The sequence below is a fragment of the Malaclemys terrapin genome, chromosome 11, assembly GCF_027887155.1.
Source record: "Malaclemys terrapin pileata isolate rMalTer1 chromosome 11, rMalTer1.hap1, whole genome shotgun sequence".
In the NCBI taxonomy this organism is placed as follows: Eukaryota; Metazoa; Chordata; order Testudines; family Emydidae; genus Malaclemys; species Malaclemys terrapin.
In genome coordinates, this window is record NC_071515.1 from 36,116,804 (window position 1) to 36,136,899 (window position 20,096).

At 39.1% G+C, this 20,096-nt stretch overlaps 2 protein-coding genes across 5 annotated transcripts in view; both read left to right on the forward strand.

Moving 5' to 3' along the window:
* CCDC141 (coiled-coil domain containing 141) overlaps window positions 1–1,922 on the forward strand; it is a 154,291-nt gene extending 152,369 nt beyond the window's left edge. For all 4 annotated transcript variants that reach the window (XM_054044492.1, XM_054044489.1, XM_054044490.1 and 1 more), the window contains one exon: window positions 1,587–1,922. In XM_054044492.1, coding sequence (XP_053900467.1) covers window positions 1,587–1,716 — 130 coding nt within the window. In that variant the 3' untranslated portion in view covers window positions 1,717–1,922. The remainder of the gene's footprint in view (window positions 1–1,586) is intronic.
* A 7,019-nt stretch (window positions 1,923–8,941) lies between these two features.
* The window catches only part of TTN (titin), a 310,422-nt gene continuing 299,267 nt past the window's right edge, over window positions 8,942–20,096 (forward strand). Inside the window, exons 1-6 of the mRNA XM_054044429.1 lie at window positions 8,942–9,134; window positions 11,700–11,803; window positions 15,618–15,821; window positions 16,722–17,009; window positions 18,534–18,622; window positions 18,715–18,959. Of these exons, the coding sequence (XP_053900404.1) occupies window positions 11,713–11,803; window positions 15,618–15,821; window positions 16,722–17,009; window positions 18,534–18,622; window positions 18,715–18,959 (917 nt within the window). The 5' untranslated portion in view covers window positions 8,942–9,134; window positions 11,700–11,712. The remainder of the gene's footprint in view (window positions 9,135–11,699; window positions 11,804–15,617; window positions 15,822–16,721; window positions 17,010–18,533; window positions 18,623–18,714; window positions 18,960–20,096) is intronic.

The window sequence follows — 20,096 nt, forward strand, 5'->3', positions numbered from 1 at the left end:
TGCTGAAGGTTGACTACACTAATTAGAAGGCAGCATTCATGCTAATGAATATTATGAGTTCAAGATGATGTATCTAACAAGGAGAGCTGAGAGAAACTTGGAATTTCCATCCAGTGGGAAACTTTGGTATTTTGATGTTTGTTTTCAGCCCAAATTAGAATGAAAAGTCAAAATATCAAAACTTTAATGGAACATGTTCTTAAAAAATGACATTAAAATCTTTTTTGAAATTTATCAAAATGAATCATTTTGGAGGGCTGTGGGACTCTCTTAATGCAACATTGGGGTTCAGTCTCAGGCGAGACCATGATGCATTATGAGAGATGTCACTTGGCTGTGGAATCAAGCCCATAGGGGAAAATAAAAATATGAAGCACAGTGGAAGCTAAAGTGGACACTGATTATTGATGAAATGATGCAAAACAAAACAAAACATTTTGGCTCAGTTCAACAAACCAAAATTATTTGATTTGGATCAACTTGACCTGAAATTAAATATTTTGTTTTGATTTTATTTCCTGGTGCCAAAAAGTTTTTATTAAATTTTCCAAAATAAAAATTTAAGAGTGGAAAATCTTTATTTTTTCCTCAAACCACATTTTCTGTCAAAACCAAAAACAATGGAAAATTCCTCAACAGTTCTTCTAATGAAGCACGTTACAACTCTGTGAAAGGTAGATTTTTTGGCCATCTTTTTGTCTTAAAATGCCCTGAGAAACTAAAGTGAGAGGTTAAGGGGTTTAGGATTATTTCCATTTAGGATTATTCAATAGAAAAACATCTCCATGAATCGTGCTAGCAAGAAGCAAATGACTGTTCCTGTTTCCTGTGAAAGTGGTTGAGTGTCTGTAGGACAGTCAACATGCTACTAATTAGCCTTCAACACTCTACCTAAGATCTAACCTTTATATTGGTCAGATCATTGTGTATTTGCTGCCAGAATTTTCATTATTATTGTGGTATTCTTGCTCCTTCATTTGGACTGATGATCTCTCTTGAAGGAATAAATATCTGAGTTTTCTTTGTAATCTTCACATCCTCTAAAAGTTCTGCTGTGCTATGTTGATGAGAGTGCAAGAATGCTGGTTCTTCAATCTCTTCCCATCTCCTGTGAGATATGTGTTGATCTGAATCAAAGCTCATAACACAGGAAAGAGAACTAGAACATATGTCATGGGCAGCATATTGGTTGCAAAAACTGCTCTTCTATTTCTTCAAAAATCCTTTCTCCCCTGGTCCTCCTATTCAAAGCCAGCTGAGTAGGCAAAGGTCTATGCTTTGTGCATCATGGTGAAATGTCATCTGTTCCAAAGAAAAAACAAAAACCTGAAGACTTTTGTTTTACTGTTGTGACTCCTCTGCTTGTACATAACACTGCTACTTCTTGCTCTTCATCAGTAATATAATAAGTATTAGTCCAGTGATCTAATCTGTTAGGGATGGGATTACTCCATACTTCTGTCCATGATCTTGGATATTTTAGAAGCAGTTTTGTCAACCACCACAGAATGGTGAATGAAGAGTGCTGTAATTTACACCAGATTAAAATGTAGCTGATATTAATTTAAATGTGTTTGCTTGCACAGGTTAAAACATGAACAGTGGCTGCAGAGTGCCTATTTTTCACATGTGGAGTCGCAAGAGGTTAATATCAGTTTGAAGCATGATCCCATACTTCTCTTGGCTAGTCCAGAGGATATTATAGGGGAAATCTAATTAAGAAGATGGGTTGAACTTCAGGATGCCCAATTTATGAGTGGACTAATTGCTTGCTGTGAATCTTCATGGAACTTTGACATTGTGGGGGCGGGGGGGAGAAGGGACTCTCTGAGTACTGCTTAATTAATACCTGTTAAGGACATGCTAGTAATTAGAATTTGTAATTTGTTTCTCTGTATTTCATTAATAAAGTCACATGCATAACAGAATTTACTTGACGTAAATGTTGTGGTTTCAACTTCACTTGTTTTATCCTGGCTTATAAGACAAATTAGAAAATGCACCTTCTTTTGAGGTGTGTTTATATGTGATATTAGTAAATTCCCCTCTGCTTTTTTAAGTACCTTTTCATAGGCCTTTGAAGACCACAGTCATCCTTGTTGGTAGGTCAGTTTTCTTGTACCCATTCTGTCAGCAAGACTGAGAACAAATATCAAGTGTGGTACACAAGCAACTGAATGAGAGAAGAGCAGGTTTCCCCCTTTTTCCTCTTAAGTAGCTAATGGAGGACTTCAGTTCTTCAGTTTTCATTTACACAGGCAAGAGTTAATGGATTCTATAATCAGGGAATGATAGAAATAAATTTTTGTCTCTTATGGCTGGCTAATTCTATGTATTTAAAACCTGGGGTGGGGGGTTGATCAGTTCCCAAGATCTCTGGCAATGCTCCTAGGGAGGCTGTGCATGGACAAGCAATCATTTCTGGCAACTGGAAGGGTGGGCCTAGTCAGGATTGCTACTAAGATGGTCTCTGGGCAGATGAAACTTTTTAAGGCAGCTTAATAGGAACTTTATTCATATATGCATGTTGTTTGCAAGACTTGCATTATAGTGCCTGGTGATAGACCGGCCAACTGTCACTTTCACTTACGTTGGAAAACTGGGTTTCCTCCTTTGGGTTGCAGACGCTCCTACAGTTGTCCTTAAAGAGTTCCAAGACTACCACCAGATCAGCAGCAGACGTTCTGGAAGCCACTTCACACCTGCAGCGGAAGTATTGGAGGAAGAGGAGCAGTAAAAGCCATAGTTTGGTTGGCAATTTGAGAAACAGTTGAACCAGCAGGACTTTCAGACTCTAAAATAGCTGTTCCTCAATGGTCATTCTGATCCAAATTTTCAAAGCCCCATGCAGCAGACAATTTGTGCAACACAGACTCCTATTCCTATACTACCTTGTGTTCTTTGGCCAACATAGCTGGTGCCGTGTGCATTTTGTAAAGCACATCTGTGGTGCAAAGGTTTGGAAAATTGATACTTTAAGTGAATGTCCTGTGCTCCCAGGTGAGTACTAGGCTTATGCATCACTTAAATCCCACTGTAGTCCTGTTTTGGAAGCTTAAGACTTTGCTCTGGCCCTCTACAGATGGGGGTGAACTTCACCCTTGCAGAATAGGGACCCAAATAACACATTAGCAGCTGTCTCTCAATCTAAAACCATGAACATAAAAATCAACAAAGACAAAACCTATATGCTGTGAGTCCCCTATAATCATCTTCAGTCAATAAATACTTTACTTGTATATCTGATTCACACAGGTATTGACATTGGGTTAAAGGCCAGTGTTAAATATTTCATTTTTTAATAGCCTTTAAATCCAGAGAATTGGAGTATGGGCTATTTAATTACATCTCACACATAGACTGTAAAATTAAAATTGATAAACACTTTAGTTCTGTAATGTCTCTTATCAGCTGGACTGTTTATAGAAGTGGTGTTAGAAATTGCAGGATAACTAAAGTGATTCTGTGAACATGAAATTGTGGCATTTTATGTCTATTGTCCCTGATTCCATAGCCAATTTGCTCATTGAAAAAACAGAGGGTTTTTGTTTTTTTTAACTCCCAGACCTGCAGACACAGCTTGGGATTTGAAAATCAAGCTCTGTTTTTGCTTTTGGTTTATTTTTTTTTTCCATTTTTTGTTCCCCCTCCTAATCCTTATCTGGTTTACACCTCATGACTGTTGATTAAGTTCCAGCTGTGGATTTTTTATTAACCATGTGATAGGTAATATATGAAACAGAATCCAACATACTCTCCCATAGTTTTGTGATACTGCTATGATTTGTCTTTGTCAGCAAGGCAAATAGATATGACTGTGAATGCATACAGGAAACAGATCTGTTAAGGTGTCTTTTGTTTACATAATCACTTTTCTGACCATAAGCACACCTAAATCACTCATAGAATCCTAGAAATTAAAAATGGAAAAGACTTAATACATTATGGAGACTATCTCCCTGCTATTTTATGACACACACACATACACATACACACAAACACACACCCAGCACAACAACTAAGACTGTGTTGAGGAGAGATAGGGAGGTTCATTCCTAGTTGGTATCTTCTTCATTCAAAGCCTCAGTTCTTGTTTATCTTATCCCATCATCTCAGATAGCACCAGCACTTGACAGCAGCATCAACTTTTCAGCCGTAAATGTAGGCATTCTCCTACAGACCCTATCACTGAATAGCTGACCTCTAGGAAGTGCTATGAGTGGAAAAGATCAGTGTAGTCTGTGTATTCTCTCCATGTTCCTGTCATCATCTTTGTCATATTTCCAGGCTCCATTAAGGGCCCTGAGGTTGGTTAGTGTGGAACTTGGATTTCTCACATGGTTGTGTAATGTAGTGCAAGCATCCCAAGCCATCAGTCTGGCCAAAGATACTTGCTGTTTCATTAGAGGTCTTATGTGGATACAGATGTCATTGCAAATGTTTTCTGTTGCTTATAAAATTTTTGTCTTTCAGACTGAAACTTGGCATGTTTGTTTTCAGTCCAGGAGAAAATATTTTTGGAAAGTTTAGGGAGGGAGGAGGAGCAGTTCAGCCATTTTCAAGGCTGAAGCTGGGGAATTACAAAAATGTTTTGGTTTGAAGAGCTCTAGTGATCAGTGGTAGAGGTTAGAAAACTAGCAACTCAACAGGGATTTATTCTCTAGGTCATGTGGGTGAAAACTGATTTTTGGCTTGTCAGTTTTATAAGGGTTTAGAAAAACACTTTGTACATGCGGTTTGATTTGTTTAATGTGATTCAGTAACTGCTTGCTTGTCAAGGTTCTGTTGGCTCTGCAAGTGGTGTGGCAAGTTCATACGCAACCTACTCTTTCACATTGAGAGAAGGTGTATAAAGAAAACAAAGGCACGTAGGGGAGGAGGTGGGGCTCTACCTCTCTCCATACACTTAGGCTTGACCTACACTGAAAAGTTATATTGGGATAGCTACATCTGTCAGAGGTATGAAAAAAACATACCCCTGACTGACATAGCTATGTCAACAAAAACCCCAGTGTAGATCCATCTTGCATTGATGTAATTAATGTGATTCAAGGAGGTGGTGGTCCTACACCAACAGAAAAGCTCCTCTGTTGGGTGTAGGCTGCGTCCATGCTCCATGGCTCTGCTGGCATAGATATGCCAGTATAGTCTCCATATTGTAGACAAAGCCTTGGTGAATGAATGTGTAGAGGGAAGGGAAGGGGAGCAGGAAAGAACACAGGGCTCCTCTCCTATTGACTGCATATATTTTGCAGTACAGTGCACTCTACTGCTGTTAAGCAAATAGCTGCATATTATTGATTTTTATTTTTTTTAATAAACTAGGGAAACCCCATTTAAAAAGTACATTAAGAGCCTGTTAAAGACGTATGGTGAAGCATTCAAAAATCAGGAAACAGTGAAGTTATAGTTTCACGCTCTTAAGACTAAAGGTTTGATCCTGTAACACTTCCACATGCAGGCCCATTGAAGTAATTGTTTCCCTTATGCACCTTCACTCATTGTAGTCAAAAGGACTACTTGCATGAGTGAAATTACTCACATACCGAAGTATTTGTAGTATCAGGCCCATAGTATTTTATTACACTAAAGATCACATTCTATTTCTGACATACTGTATATTTTGAGAAATAGTATGTGCATTGTAGTACCCATTTCTCCAAGAGCTAATGTGTCTCTAAGGGTTTTGTGGGAGGAGAAACTTGTATATATGATAGAATATGAGCCAATGTAGATAAGTGGACAAGGCACTGGGACTTGGGAAATGTGGATTCAAGTCCCAGCTTTGTCACTGGCCTGCTGGGTGACCTTGGACAAGTCACTTCCCTACTTGTGCTTCAGTTTCCTCATCTGGAAAATGGGGATGAAGATACTGACCTTTTGTAAAGCTCTTTGTGATCTAAAGATCCAAAGCACTAGATAAGAGCTATCTTTATCTAAGAAATTGCATGTGACTGTGTTTGTTTTGTTTTCTTTTTTTTAAAGGGGCGGTGGGCAGATCTTCAGCAAGTGTAAATTGTCATAAACTCTAAGGACAATGGAGCTAAGCCAATTTGTACTAGCTGAGGATCTGCCCCAACACCCTTACCCTGCAATGAGCTTTGTGCAGGTGGAATCCTGTTCCTGTTACAAACCACAATATATAGATATGCAAAAAAAGTTGGAGTTGGTGAATGCAGCTTTAAACATGTAATGATGTTTTGCACTTACAGAACATTTTCCATTTTTGCTTCATGTTTGGATACAAAACCATAGTTTTCTGTGATACTTCCTGACTTGGTTTAAAGGAATGTTGTCACTTGTGGGATTTTCATCCCCCTTTCCCAGCAAAAATAGTAACATTTGACCTCCTAACCAAAATACACATATTGAAAAGGCAAAATGTCAGCTTTTTTGAGATTTTAAAAATGATTCATTTTACCCTATGATTTGCATGCTACACTCTTCGTTTTACTTATGTCTCCATAACACCAGTGACTTTTACTTTTAAAAAAAAAAAAGAGAGAGAGCATATTGACTTCAAGTTTCTATCACGGACATGATTTTTCACCAGTTTTATCACTTGCACAACTTTGGAGAAAATTTTACTGCCTCCTAATGTGGTTGTTGTAGAGTGAATTCCTTTCACTATGAAAATTCGGCACTCATTTATACCCCTCATAATCCCATAGGTTTCTTTTGGATACCATACATGCTTTAGTGGAGGCCAAATGGGTCTCCCTTCATGTAAATCCTAGCTGCAGTCAAGGCCTGCCTCATGCTATGACAGTAAATCAATGCGGATAGACTAGCTTTTCTCTCAGACTAACCCCATCCAGACCATATACTAATGAACGGGGTATGATACCACTCTTCCAACACTGTCAGGTGGACATTGCATCAATATGGGAGATTACAATAATTGCTGCTGCTCCTTTCCCCTTACCCTTGTGCAGAAAAAATGCATTTACAGATGACCTTTTTAACCAGAAAGGTAAATTAAAGGCTAGATCAATCCCTTCTATGGAAACTGCCCCAGGAATGGGTGAGAGGGTGTAAAACTCTGAGATTCCCCTCACAGAGTTTTCCTCAGGTCAGCCTATGAAGGGGAAGTGACGTACCCTCCCCCGCTCCTTTCAAAACAGCACACTGCAGCGTGCTCCATCCATGGAGAGACATTTTGCCTCAGAAGCTTCCTTTCCTTTCCTTCAGCACCCTGGCAATGTGACCGTGCACTCCCAGTTATGGGACTGCCATGGGAGGAGGAGGGGTTCTTGAGCATAAAGTGGGCTGGCATAGAAAAACTTCAGTTTGTATTTGCTCTCCTAAGTATTCCCTGTGAGGTTCCTGGTGGAGCTTTGTTTACCTTCTCTTTCTGTGCCCCTTCCCTCCCCCACATCAGCCTCTCTTCCTCACATTTGAGTTTCTGTGTCTGCTGAGATTCTTCTGCATAGTCTAAGGAGGTGGGGACGGTACCACAGAAGAGGTTCCCGCCTGTCCCCTTTCCCCAGCCCTTTTGCAAGGGCATCTGTGCACAGATGACCTCTTTTCACTGTGTACCTGGGGGAATAAGCCAGCTCTACACCCCCGTCTAACAAAGTACTTAAGCAGACATAACTTTAAGACTGAGAAGTCTCAGGGAGCCAGTTAAGCACATGCTTAAGTGGTTTTCTGGATAGGGGCTTAGTTAGGCACCATATTGTCAGAAAGGAAAATGAAGGATGCATAAGGAGGTATTAACACCCTGATAGACAGGTGCACACAGGTATCTTAGAACAGTGGCTGGGGCTAGGAGGATAAACTATCCCAGTTGCCGAAGAGAGCACATAGGCCCCTTCTGCCTCTGACTTCTGGTTTTGAGGTAAACGCAGCTGGTGATACAGCTAGCCCCACAGCCTGATAAAGCTGGGCCCGGCTCAGCCAAAGACCTCTCAGCAAGCAATATGGGAAAGGCATAGCTCATTGGGGCAAGGGCTGCATGAGTAATACACCGGCCCCTAATAAGGGCAGTCAGGAGGGAGGGCTAAAGACTGGGTTTAAAACCATTGCAAAAGTTGCTGCTGTGTATGCGCCTTCTTGACATTGATGTTTCTGCATTTCAGACATTACTTTTGACAAGTCCTACTGAAAGAAATATCTAGTTAGCAGTAAAAAGATTTTTAACAGTAACAAAAAAGTCATATCTACCTGATATCAAACCAGGGCCGGCTCCAGGGTTTTGGCCACCCCAAGCAGCCCCCCCCCCCCCCCCCTCAAAAAAAAAAAGCCGCGATCGCGATCTGCGGCGGCAATTCGGCAGGAGGTCCTTCGCTCTGAGCCGGAGTGAGGGACCATCCGCCGAATTGCCGCCGAATAGCTGGATGTACCACCCCTCTCCGGAGTGGCCGCCCCAAGCACCTGCTTGACAAGCTGGTGCCTGGAGCCGGCCCTGTATCAAACACAAACTTTCAACTCACAATTAAAAATATACATATATATATATATATTACCAATATAAAGCTCATGCAAGAGATCAGCTTACTTATGTGACCTGATGATTGACAGATGCATTTGGTAGCTACTTAGTCATTGTAGGGGAAGAGACTGTAAGGTTGGATCTGACTGACAGGACCACTATTGATTTGGCTGTGTTCTGTGCTATTTAATAAAAATCCTTCCTCATAATTTTTTCTTAAGTTTGTGATGCAACTAATTAGCAATTGCAAATAAAATGACTGGACTTTAAACTAGAATAAACGCTGAATATACTGGTTCATTTCCTCAGTGAATCCCTTTTGTGCTGCCAAAATTAGCACTGTCAATCAGACCAACAGGTGGTGTATGATTGCATCTCCCATGATGCTTTTTTTTAGAAAACCAATCAGAAGTGGCACTGACATGATGATGCAGAGCTGTCAGCAGATCAGGGTATATAAAGTAAAACAACTATGTGAGCACTTCTGAGCAGTCGTGCATTCCCAGCCTCGCCTCGGGTGTAGGGATTGCAAAGAAAAGCAAAACTACACTGTCAAGACTGTGTAGTTTTGTTTTTAATGATTAGAGGCTCAACGATTCTCATATTGGGATTGTCTAAAAACTTACTCTGGATAAGGACGTCGTTTACGAAACTTTCGCTGGGCTTAGCCCACTCCTTTTAGGCACTCTTGAGGAATCAGGTTAGTGGCATTTTTTTTTTTATAGTATAACTACATTTCTTTGTCAGTCATTTAATCATTTTGATAGAACACATCAATATAAATGTATATTTATGGGCATATGGTGTATGTGTATGTAATAAGAATATAGTCTATAAACATTGAACATTAAAGTACTTTATCAAGAATGATGTCTTATGTTTCTGAATGTGAGTTTTGATAAAATTCAATTAATAGTTCTTTAAGTACATTTGATATTAAAGAACATTTTAAATTAGGATTTGAAATGTATAGGGAAATGTCTGGTTAACTTACAAACTTTTTTATGTATGCTGGGAGTGTTCAAGGTTATATTACTCACAGATAAACCGAGAAGCTCCAAGAATAGCTCTGATAAAATGCATATGGTATCAGCTAAGCACTGATGACTTTTTAAGGGAATCAACTGCGAAGGTATCAATTACACAGCAGCTCTGGAACACTTGTCTGCTGTCAGTCATAGCTGGGGAAGTTATTTTTGGAGCCTGATATTTCAGATGCATACCTTTTAATCATAATTATAAAAAAGCCTTATAAGCTCAAAATCTTTATAATTGAAATTTGCCTATCCAATGAGAGATTTAAACTTTCAATGAATTCATCATCAATTATACTTAATTAAATAATTCCAAACATATTCTCGAGTTTGGAAATAATCTGTATCATTTTTATACTGTTTATTTAAAATACTAAATTATTTCTATCTCAAATGACAGTCAAATCATTAATCCACAATTGAAGTAGATATGAGAAGAATAAGTATATGTGAAAGTAATTTGTACAGTCTTGCTCTTGAACATTTTTGGAAATTGATGTCATCTGGAGATTAAATGTCGGGTATACCTAATTTGTTTAAACTATTTCACAAACTGAAAAACTTCGGAAACAAAAAAATCACCCCATACACCAAGTTACAAAAAGTATCAGTACAACCCGTGAAGACAATACACATAGTGCCTTTTATGTGAAGTTTCACACAACCCAATAAATCATCAGATGCTGCCCCTTTTATTCACCTTGAATAGTACATTACTGCATAGTAGTCACACTGTTTGGGATTTTCAAAGGAGCCTACAGGAGTTAGGTGCCCTTATCTCATTGAAAGTGAATGGGAGTCAGGCTCCTAACAAGTCTGGGCTCCTTTGAAGAGCCAGGCACTGATTTCAATGGGTCTGCTCTCAGTGTAAGGTATTTTTCAACCCAGTTAAGGCTGGCAGGAGCTGTCCCATACTTAGAGAGATTTAAATAAAGGTTTATTGTTCCTTTATCTATAATTATGTCTGGTACTGTGGCAATGTCAGACACAGAATCAAATGTAAATGCACAACTCACAGTATATAGGAATGTATCACTGCAAAATTCAGACACCTAAAAAAAGATTATCAAGATATCTCTTATCTGGTAAATCATGATGATAACATTATATTCACATAGTGTTTTTTAATGAAAGAAATTATAACTTCAGTTTAAAACAGTGTGGCCTTATTTTAAGGAGATGGGTATGTAAGCATTAGAAATATTCAAACTTAATTCATTTCAATTCAACATACAATTAAAATAAGCCCTTTTAAAATAAAGTACAAAATATCACTAGTATGTACAAAAAATTATTATGCATAGGAAGAGAGGACACACTATTTTTCCTTCAGATTTCACACCTGCTTGCAGTTGTTCAAGTCATCCGTGTCAGTGGCTACCTTATACCCTAGCTCATGTTTCAAAGGTAGCTGTTTCTCAGTATTCCATATTGCACTGAGCTACTTTCTGAGAACTAGTTGAATTTTGTCTGCATCTTTAAAGCCTATTGACTTACGTCCCATTCAACCCCCTTGACTCTATGATTTTGGTGGAGTCGTATGAGTTATAAACACTGAATTTGGGTTTGTGTGCCCACTCAAAATGGTAGGAAAGTCTGTTCTTCTGCATAAGATTAAATTATTCACTGCTTACAGTATACCTTAAAAAAGGGAAGCCTCCCAGCCATCCTTTAATTATTAAAGGCCAAATAGATTGCAGACATCCACATTTCTTTTAAGATGCTATTTAAGGCTTAATTCTGTTCCCAGTGAATCTAATGATGTTTTGCACTTACAGAACACTTTCAATTCATCCCAGAACACTTTGGACCTATATGAATAAGGATTATTTTCCCTTTATGACAGATGGGGTGATTGAGGCGCAGAGGCTAAGTGACCTACACAAGGTCATACAATGAGTCATGGGCAGAATCAACAGTAGGACCCAGTCTCCTGGTGCCATGCTTAATCCACTAGACCACAGCTCGCTCCAATGAAGTCAATAGGAGTTGTATTATTGTCTTCAGTGGGAGCAGGAGCAGACCCTACAAGTGACATTATTATAGTCCAAAAATTCCAATATTAAAGCATAGCCAGGCCAATATGGTTTAAGGCTGAGAAGGATAAATCATTCCATGCCATGTACAAATAAAAGGTGCCTGTACAGTAAGAAAGGAGAGGAAATGTGTACAGTAAGAACTTTAAAGAGCTTGGCATTTGACATCTAATTATGTTTTCCTCTTTCTTTCAGAGTGCCTATAAAGATGACGACAAAAGCACCAACGTTTACGCAGCCGTTACAAAGTGTTGTGGCACTGGAGGGTAGTGCCGCAACCTTTGAGGCTCATGTTAGTGGTAAGACTTAGTCCTTTCTGATTACCTTCATTTCTTGGTCCTGAATTATTTATGTTGTGGAAATGTAAGGCAAACATACAATTGCCAGTGCTTTAGATAGTCATGTAATGTGATGGAGTAAAGATTGTCAGTACATGAATATATCCAAATCTGACAGTCCTGAAAAAGGTCAAGTAATATAATGTCATTTCTTCAATGGATTAGCCTACTTCAGAGAGTGCTATCAGAGACCAGCAGACATACTGTGCAGAATTATGATGGATCAAAGGAAAGGCCCAATTCTGCTACCACTGAATTCTGTGGCCAAATTCTCATTGACTTCAATAGGAGCAGACTTGGGCCCCAGTTAACAAAGCAAAGGAAGAAATGGGGATAAAAGTGAAAAGTGTGCTAGTGAGAGATCTAGGGAGTTATGCACAGAGTCTATGTGGACATGGCAGAGTGAGGGGCCAAGTAGCAGAAGGTTCACTGCTAATCCAAAGCAAAAGGGGACGATTTTTTGGGTGCTGGGCACACTGGCTCATTTTCTGTTGACTTATTTCCCATTCAGCCCTCTTTTGACTCTATGATTTTGGTGGAGTCGTATGGGTATAAGCACAGAATTTGGGCTTGTGTGTCCACTCAAAATGGTAGGAAAGTCTGTTTAGAGGTAGTATAAGATTGTCCGAACATAACTAAGATCATGGGGCAACTTAAAGAAGCACCTTCATTTTTAAATTAAGTGTCATTTTATCAAATCTTATTCACTATTTTTATCATATGTTGAGTCAGCATGAACATAGAGAATGTACAAAGCCCCACTCAAACCCTATTAGTCAATCAAAATAAGTGCCAGAGCAGCCACTGCCTTGTTCCAGGAGTGGCTTTGACACATGCTCAGTACTAAGGAGAAGTGACACAGAATGGGATGGTTAAGGAAGTGCATTAGGGTGTTGGTATTAGCACTGTGACTACCACATACTATAAAACAAAGCATCCATGATCTGCAGTTGTACAATTACCCCCTGGCAGATATGTTGTCTGTCCAACACCATAGCCACCTTTGACATTTGCTGTGGCTGATAATCATTGCCCTATGGGTGTCTAAGATGTACTTACTCCAAAGTGTGGCTGCCAATCATGCTTTTGCACCCAGACCTATACCAACATTTTGGATCCCTTGATTAACATAGGATCATATGGGACATTTGAATACCACCATATGCCCATTTACATCTGTGGATTATTTTGTACCCACTTTTCAGGGTTTGATCCACTACTCCAGTGTTAGCCATCCCAGCCTTCTGTAACAGGGCAGAATTTTTGTTTGATGTAGGTTTCATATGAAGTTGAATAGATATGCTGAGGAAAATCACCCTTGTAATAAATCCATTAACCATAAAAGTAAAATAGATAAATGTACCATTAAAACCAGTTATGATGCTCAAGTTCTTGATGAATGAATGATTTCAGCTATTTTCTTTTCATTTATAATATCCTGTAATATTTGTGAGTGAAACTTAATTTAATACTGATAAGGGACACATCGGTTTTATAACTGCATGTACCATTCTTTTATTTTAGGCCCAAACCTTATGTGAACCAATCTTTTCTTAGCTCTTATTCATGTTGTGGGATACTGGAACATCCCTTCCTCCCCAAAGCCACTCATCAGGTCTGACAGTTCTGGCAGTGATTCAGTATTTCATTTTTCTAATGTACAAAAAATTGTGAACGTTTTATTTCCTGGAATCTGACCTTCTAAATCACAGACAGTGTAACTTTATTTCTGTCACCTGGATAGTGGTCTCTTTTATCAATCATTGTGAATATTAAATTCAATCCTTGTCTTTACCTTTGAATAAAGCCATTTTATATACAAGTCAAATATTATGTATAATTCTAGATTGAATAGGAAGAGCACAATTAATCTGAGAGCACTAAAAGTGTGCTTAATAAACACTGCAGGATGCAGCCTATAACATTAGAGTAACTAAATTATACATGTGAACCATACTGTGACTTGCTTATGTGTGTGTCTGTTTCCACAGTATTGTTTGGATTTTGCATTCATTAATAAAGAGTTAACTTGGACTCCTGTTAGTTTATTTGGGTTATTCCCTTCCAAATACTGAGCAATGACAAGCCTGCATTTACAAGCTTCACTCTTGGTATGCTCTATGCTTGTGAAACTCAGTCCCAAAGTGTCTCAAACTGCTCCCCTGAAAACTGAGCCACCCCCTAATCCTTGGTATTTGCTTAGCTACATCTGTGAAACTGTAAGCACCTAAATGTAGTGTTTCTATTTTTGGTTTGAAAAATCTCTCTCTTTCCCAGACTGGTCACATACTTTTATATATAATGTCTGAATTATTTGATTTTTATATATAAATATAAAACAAAATAACTCCAGTTTATTTTTTTGGCCATGAGAAACAGCAAAATCTGCAACTTTTTGAAACAAGTCTAGAATGATTGCAGACTCCCAACAAAAACTTTCTCCCTCACAGCCCATATTCTCATACAGTCATATTCTTGGCCTCATACAGAGTTCAAATAAATAACTGGGTTCTTTAGAGGGGTTCTTTGCAAGTGTTAGGGGGAAGAATTCTGCAGGCTGAGGGCCTTTGGAGCATACGAAGGTAGAGACTCTTGAGACTGTAGTAGCAGCTGTAGGGCAACTTGAATAGTGCAGCCTCAGGGCTGCCTCCTGGGGCTATAAAGGGCCTTTATGCAATGGAACTGGTCCACTTCTGCAGTTGGGCATTATTGGAAGAGGCCATGCATAACTGCACAACTTTGCCGTGCGCAGAACCCAACATTATGGGGATTTCTGCATGGATGTGCATAAAAGGGATTCGGGGAAGTGGAGGGGTGGATGGGTGAGGATAGAGATCTGTCACTTAACAGATATTTGGGTCCCTCCATCTTAGAAAAGGGGTTTCCTAAGACCATAAAGAGTCCTCTCAGCTGGAATAGCCCCCACAGAGCCGCTTGTCTCCTGCTGTGTGACGTGGGTAGTAGGATTCTTCTCCCTTCACAAGGATTCCTCTTGGCGTCTGAGTGCTGGAAGAGGATTTTCCCTGTCATGTTTAAGTTCCCATTTGAAGCTGGAAGCCAATTATGACTGTACATGGAGTCTATACTGAAAGTGGGAGTCTTGCCTGAGGGATTTGCCCCTAAGAACATAATATATTTGAACAGTAAAATATCTGACCCAATGTGGCTGCTTTCTGCTGGTTTATATGAATCCCTCATTCATTCACTTCCATGAGGCTTTGCGATCATCCTCTCCAGAAAGATATAAAGATAACTCTTGATTTTACTTTTTGCTACAGTCACTTTCAGAGGTAGCTTATTTAATACATTCATTATTAGGGGGAATACTGTAATTCAGCCTGCATTTTCAATTTACTTCTTGTTGCCTCATGCTTGGATTATATAATTTCATTACAAGGAACCTGTACTTTATTTTTTTTATACTAGTGAACAAATCAAAGGCATGAATTTCTCAATCTTTCATATAATTCTTAAATGAGACTAACGCCAACTCCCTTAACAGGGCTTTCAAATGGTGCAGGACTCTGTTTGAGGAATTTCTTAATTTATCAGCCTGTGAATTACACTAAAACCCTATGTATTGTCAAGACATCAGGGAAAATACCTTGAGTGTTGTGATTTTATGCTACTGGTGTAATTGCAAACCTGTGCACATGCAGCAATTCCCTCAGATGGTTGAAAGCTGCCATACATATTTGTAATTAGCAGAGGTATTTGGGGGCTCCTGGTCTATAGTGATGCTGAAATCGCTTTCTTTATCTACCACTTTCTGTAGGTTCCCCAGTTCCTGAGGTGAGCTGGTTTCGGGATGGCCAGGTTCTCTCCGCTGCAACTCTGCCCGGCGTGCAGATCTCCTTTAGCGATGGCCGCGCTAAACTCGTGATCCCCGCCGTGACAGCAGACAACAGTGGAAGATACAGTATACAAGCCACCAATAGATCTGGGCAAGCAACTAGTACCGTTGAGCTACTTGTCACAGGTACAGTATGGTTAAGGAGGGACAGCAACTATTGACACTTCCCCTTGTCACCAGAGGTGAGGGAGCTAAAATAAAAATTATGTCTATATTCGAAACTTGGATAAAAATAACACAAAAATATGAGATGCAAACACCATACAAGATAGTAACAACAAATCAAATTCCTTACTCCTAAAGCAAGTTAGATTTTTTTCCCCAAAAAAAACTTCAGTATATGCTTAGATTCCTTATAGATGTAGATAGGATTCTTCATCACTTCATGGTGAATTTTCAAGTATTACTATTACAACAGTCTTCAGCAGTATAAACTATGAACCAGACTGTACAAACACTTACGAGTATAGTCGTTCCAGATGCCTGTCCTAACACTACAAGCCTTTATTCAAGAGTAATCTTTACTCACACAAGTAGCATCACCAACTTCAATGGAATTAGTCATGTAAGTAAAGATTATTCCTGTGAATAAGAGTTTGAAGGATAGGGCCCTTATTAACTTCTGTGGGACTGTACTCACATGAATATAGAATGGATCTGGCCCTTTCTTACCAATATAGGCCCTGATTTTGCAAATTCTTATGCACATGTTCAACTTTGCTCATGTGAGTAGTCCCATTGACAGCAATGGAAATACTCACATGAAGTTAAGTACATGTGTAAGTGTTTCCTGGATCAGGGCTTGTATATGTGTTTGGAAAGGAGGCCTTAATTTATTTTAATGTTAGACAAGGTGGCCCTCTTCTATATCAATAGCAAATGGGAGATAAATAAGGAGACTGTAGTTTATATATAAAGGGTATTTGTAAAGAACATAAAGGCTGTGAATGCTTCTAGTATTGGAAATGTTTAGGCCTTATGAAGTTCTTTACTGAGTGAACTTTAATTTTTCTAATCAAATTATAGCTGAAACAGCACCACCAAACTTTACACAACGTCTACAGAGCATGACAATAAGGCAAGGAAAGCAAGTTCGACTTGATGTTAGAGTGACTGGAATCCCTACACCTGTGGTGAAGTTCTATCGGGATGGAGCAGAAATTCAAAGCTCCCTCGATTTTCAAATTTCACAAGAAGGAGACCTATACAGTTTAATAATTGCAGAAGCTTATCCTGAAGACTCCGGAACCTATTCAGTAAATGCCACAAATAGCGTGGGACGAGCTACTTCAACAGCCGAATTGCTGGTTCAAGGTAATGGAGTTGAGGCTGTAAGCCACGGAAATAAGAACATGTACATTCTTGTTGTGGTATAAAGGGCACTGCTGCAATTAATGTTGATCAGCAATTTCATTAATAACCCATTTCTCAAGCGTTTGTAACCTGGTAGTAAAAATTCATTCCAAGCTGAAACACGTCATAAAAGGTTCCAGGCTGGTAACAAAAAGTACATTTTCAGCATAAAACAATTCCTTCAGTTGGACTTCTTTGAATTATATAAGTACAGTATAGGCATCACAGAAGGGTTTTGGTTATTTGTGAGGGGTTGTTTTGTTTTGCTCTTGCAGAATTTTTAAAAAATTAGATTTTAAAACCAAGGTCTTTTATCTACTGCTGTTGGCCCACATTCTCCAGTTCTTAAGAGCAAAACTCTTATTGACATTAGTAGGAACAGGACTGTTTTTAATTTGCTAAATGATTATTTTTCATTGCAAAACCAGATTAAGGCATAATTTGATTTTTGCGGTAAGAAGCGTATTTGCTAATACTGCAAGAGCAACATTAACATGGCCCCATTTCTGTGCCCCATCAGAACTTCTTCTCACTAGAGGAATTTGTGAGACACACATAGCAAATGAATGGTAGAATATTCATGTTGATATTCAAAAATCAGTGCTCACTAACTTCAGGCCTCTGGTCTCACAATGCATCTGCAGAGTGTGAACTCCAAGAATATGGGAGCAGCCCAGAATGAGGCACAGCAGAATTGCCCTTTTTGATCAGCTCATTCCTCACATACACATCTGTAGAGGAGTCTGGACTTCATCTACTGTATATTTTTAAACTGAAAACTACCCAGACAATAAAGTTTAAAATTCACCTAATAAGGACACAAGGGCTTTTACTATTCCTGCTACAACAACATTATATACTTTGGGCCCTGACCAGACTAAAATATATGAGCCTTTCTAGTGTGTGCAAGCCATACATGGCTGAAGTAAGGTCACAGACTTTAATCATGGGGAAAGGGTTAATAGAAGTTTGGTCATCTGTATAAGGCTATAATTGGCATTATGCAGCCATTTCTTGGAAGCAATACCCCCTCACAAGAGAGAGTAGACTCCATAGTGAGAGTGCAGATGAGAATGAGCCCAGTGGCTATGAAGGCGGTTTCGGGTTGAATGGAGCCCTTTCAATCATACTCATAATACCATTATATCCAAGGCAACCTTTCTTGGCTCACCAGTTAAAATACACTTTTAGACTAACTTTGTATGTATGTGGGAGACTGGAATGATTCTGAAGTATAATTAATATGCTTTTAAATGTTTGGCCTAATTACATAGTTATATAAAAAGGCTAATCTTATTTCAACTGGTTCCACAATTATTTGCCTATAGATACTGCAAGAAAAACAGATGGCTGATTAATTCTTTCTCTGGTGTTTACGCATGCTGATATACAATTGGCATTGCATGTTTAGTTCCTTCTAAAAAGCTATTATTGTTTATTACCACATATAATTCTCCTGACTATTCATGTTTTACCTTCCGATAGGCGAGGAAGAAGTAGTACCCGCTAAAAAGACAAAGACGATTGTTTCGACTGCTCAGATTTCGCAAACAAGACAAGCCAGAATTGAAAAGGTACATTTTTTTCAAAGCTCATGGTATTAAAAGCTTTAGAAATTGATTCTTGGCATTGCAGAGTCTCACCATTGTTCTTTCTTTCATTATAGAAAATAGAAGCCCACTTTGATGCTAGATCACTTACAACTGTTGAAATGTCCATAGAGAGTGCCACAGGACAACAGCTCCCACACAAGGCACCTCCAAGAATGCCTCCTAAACCTACATCAAAATCACCAACTCCACCAATAAGTGCAGCAAAAGTACAGATGGCACGACAGCAGTCACCATCCCCCATTAGACAGTCACTGTCACCTGTAAGACATGTTAGAGCACCAACACCATCACCAGTCAGGTAAATCATGTTAACTATCAAGGAAAGATTGAATTTTGAGTCATTCCCACCAGTAAAATGAGAAAATTAAATGGTGATGATGCGAACTGAAAGCACAACATAGAATGACTTGTTCTGACTGTTGGTTTTGTACAGTTGTCAAAGCTTCAGGAGGAGGGTTTTGGCAGCTGTCTGCAAATGCTCCATCCTCTGAGATAGGTTTAGGAAATCCTTTAGAAAATGTGTAGGGTCACATTCTGCACTGTGTTCCAACACACAAAGCTGGAGTAACACTTTTTTTTGCTCCACTGTACGTAAGTTCGATCAGAATCTGGCCTTTGGTAATTACTGTATGGGAAAAGAAAAGAGCATAGGCATTTGGTGAGTTTCATGCAGAATGGAAGGATCAATAGAAAAATAACTGTGAACATCTGTGGACACAGGTATATTATGGACATGTAGGAAATGATTCCAGAAGAGCTAAGGCTGTAGAGGCAAGAAAAATTAGCATGGTTACGGGGAAATGAGGGTTTAGCTCTGATATGTGTAGAGGGCCTCAGAAGGGAAAGGGAGTGATTTGAAGTGCAGGGTCCACAGCTGTGGTATGGCAGAGCCCAATTCATTTGCACTGGGGCACCGAGGAAGAGCTATTAGACTCTTCTGGCTCCGCTGCCTCAGCTCCCCACTGCACCAAGCACTGGGCCAGAAAAGCGAAATGTCTCTGAGCTGAATGAGGCCCCATTTAAACCTTTGTGCCAGCTCTGCTTTGTGGTGAATTTCATCACAGTGAGAACAGCTATTGCTGTATATACAAGAAGTAGCAATGGATTGGTAGTAACTAATAATTTACAAGCATAATTAATCCATGAGCACCTGTGTAAATGCAAGGATAATACAATAGTGCCATCTAGAGGGCATAATGCACCAAAAATGTTATACTCTAGGTATCAAGCTTATGCCCAAATAAATCTGTTAGTCTTTAAGGTGCCACGGGACTCCTTGTTGTTTTTATACTCTAGGTAGACCTACGTGAAATACATTATTAACTCAAAAATAACATTTACATCTAAATTAGATGTGAAAATAAGCATAAAAATAAAAGTATAATGATGGAGACCACCACTTATGCTGCAATGGTTCAGAATGTGGCAGTGTTAA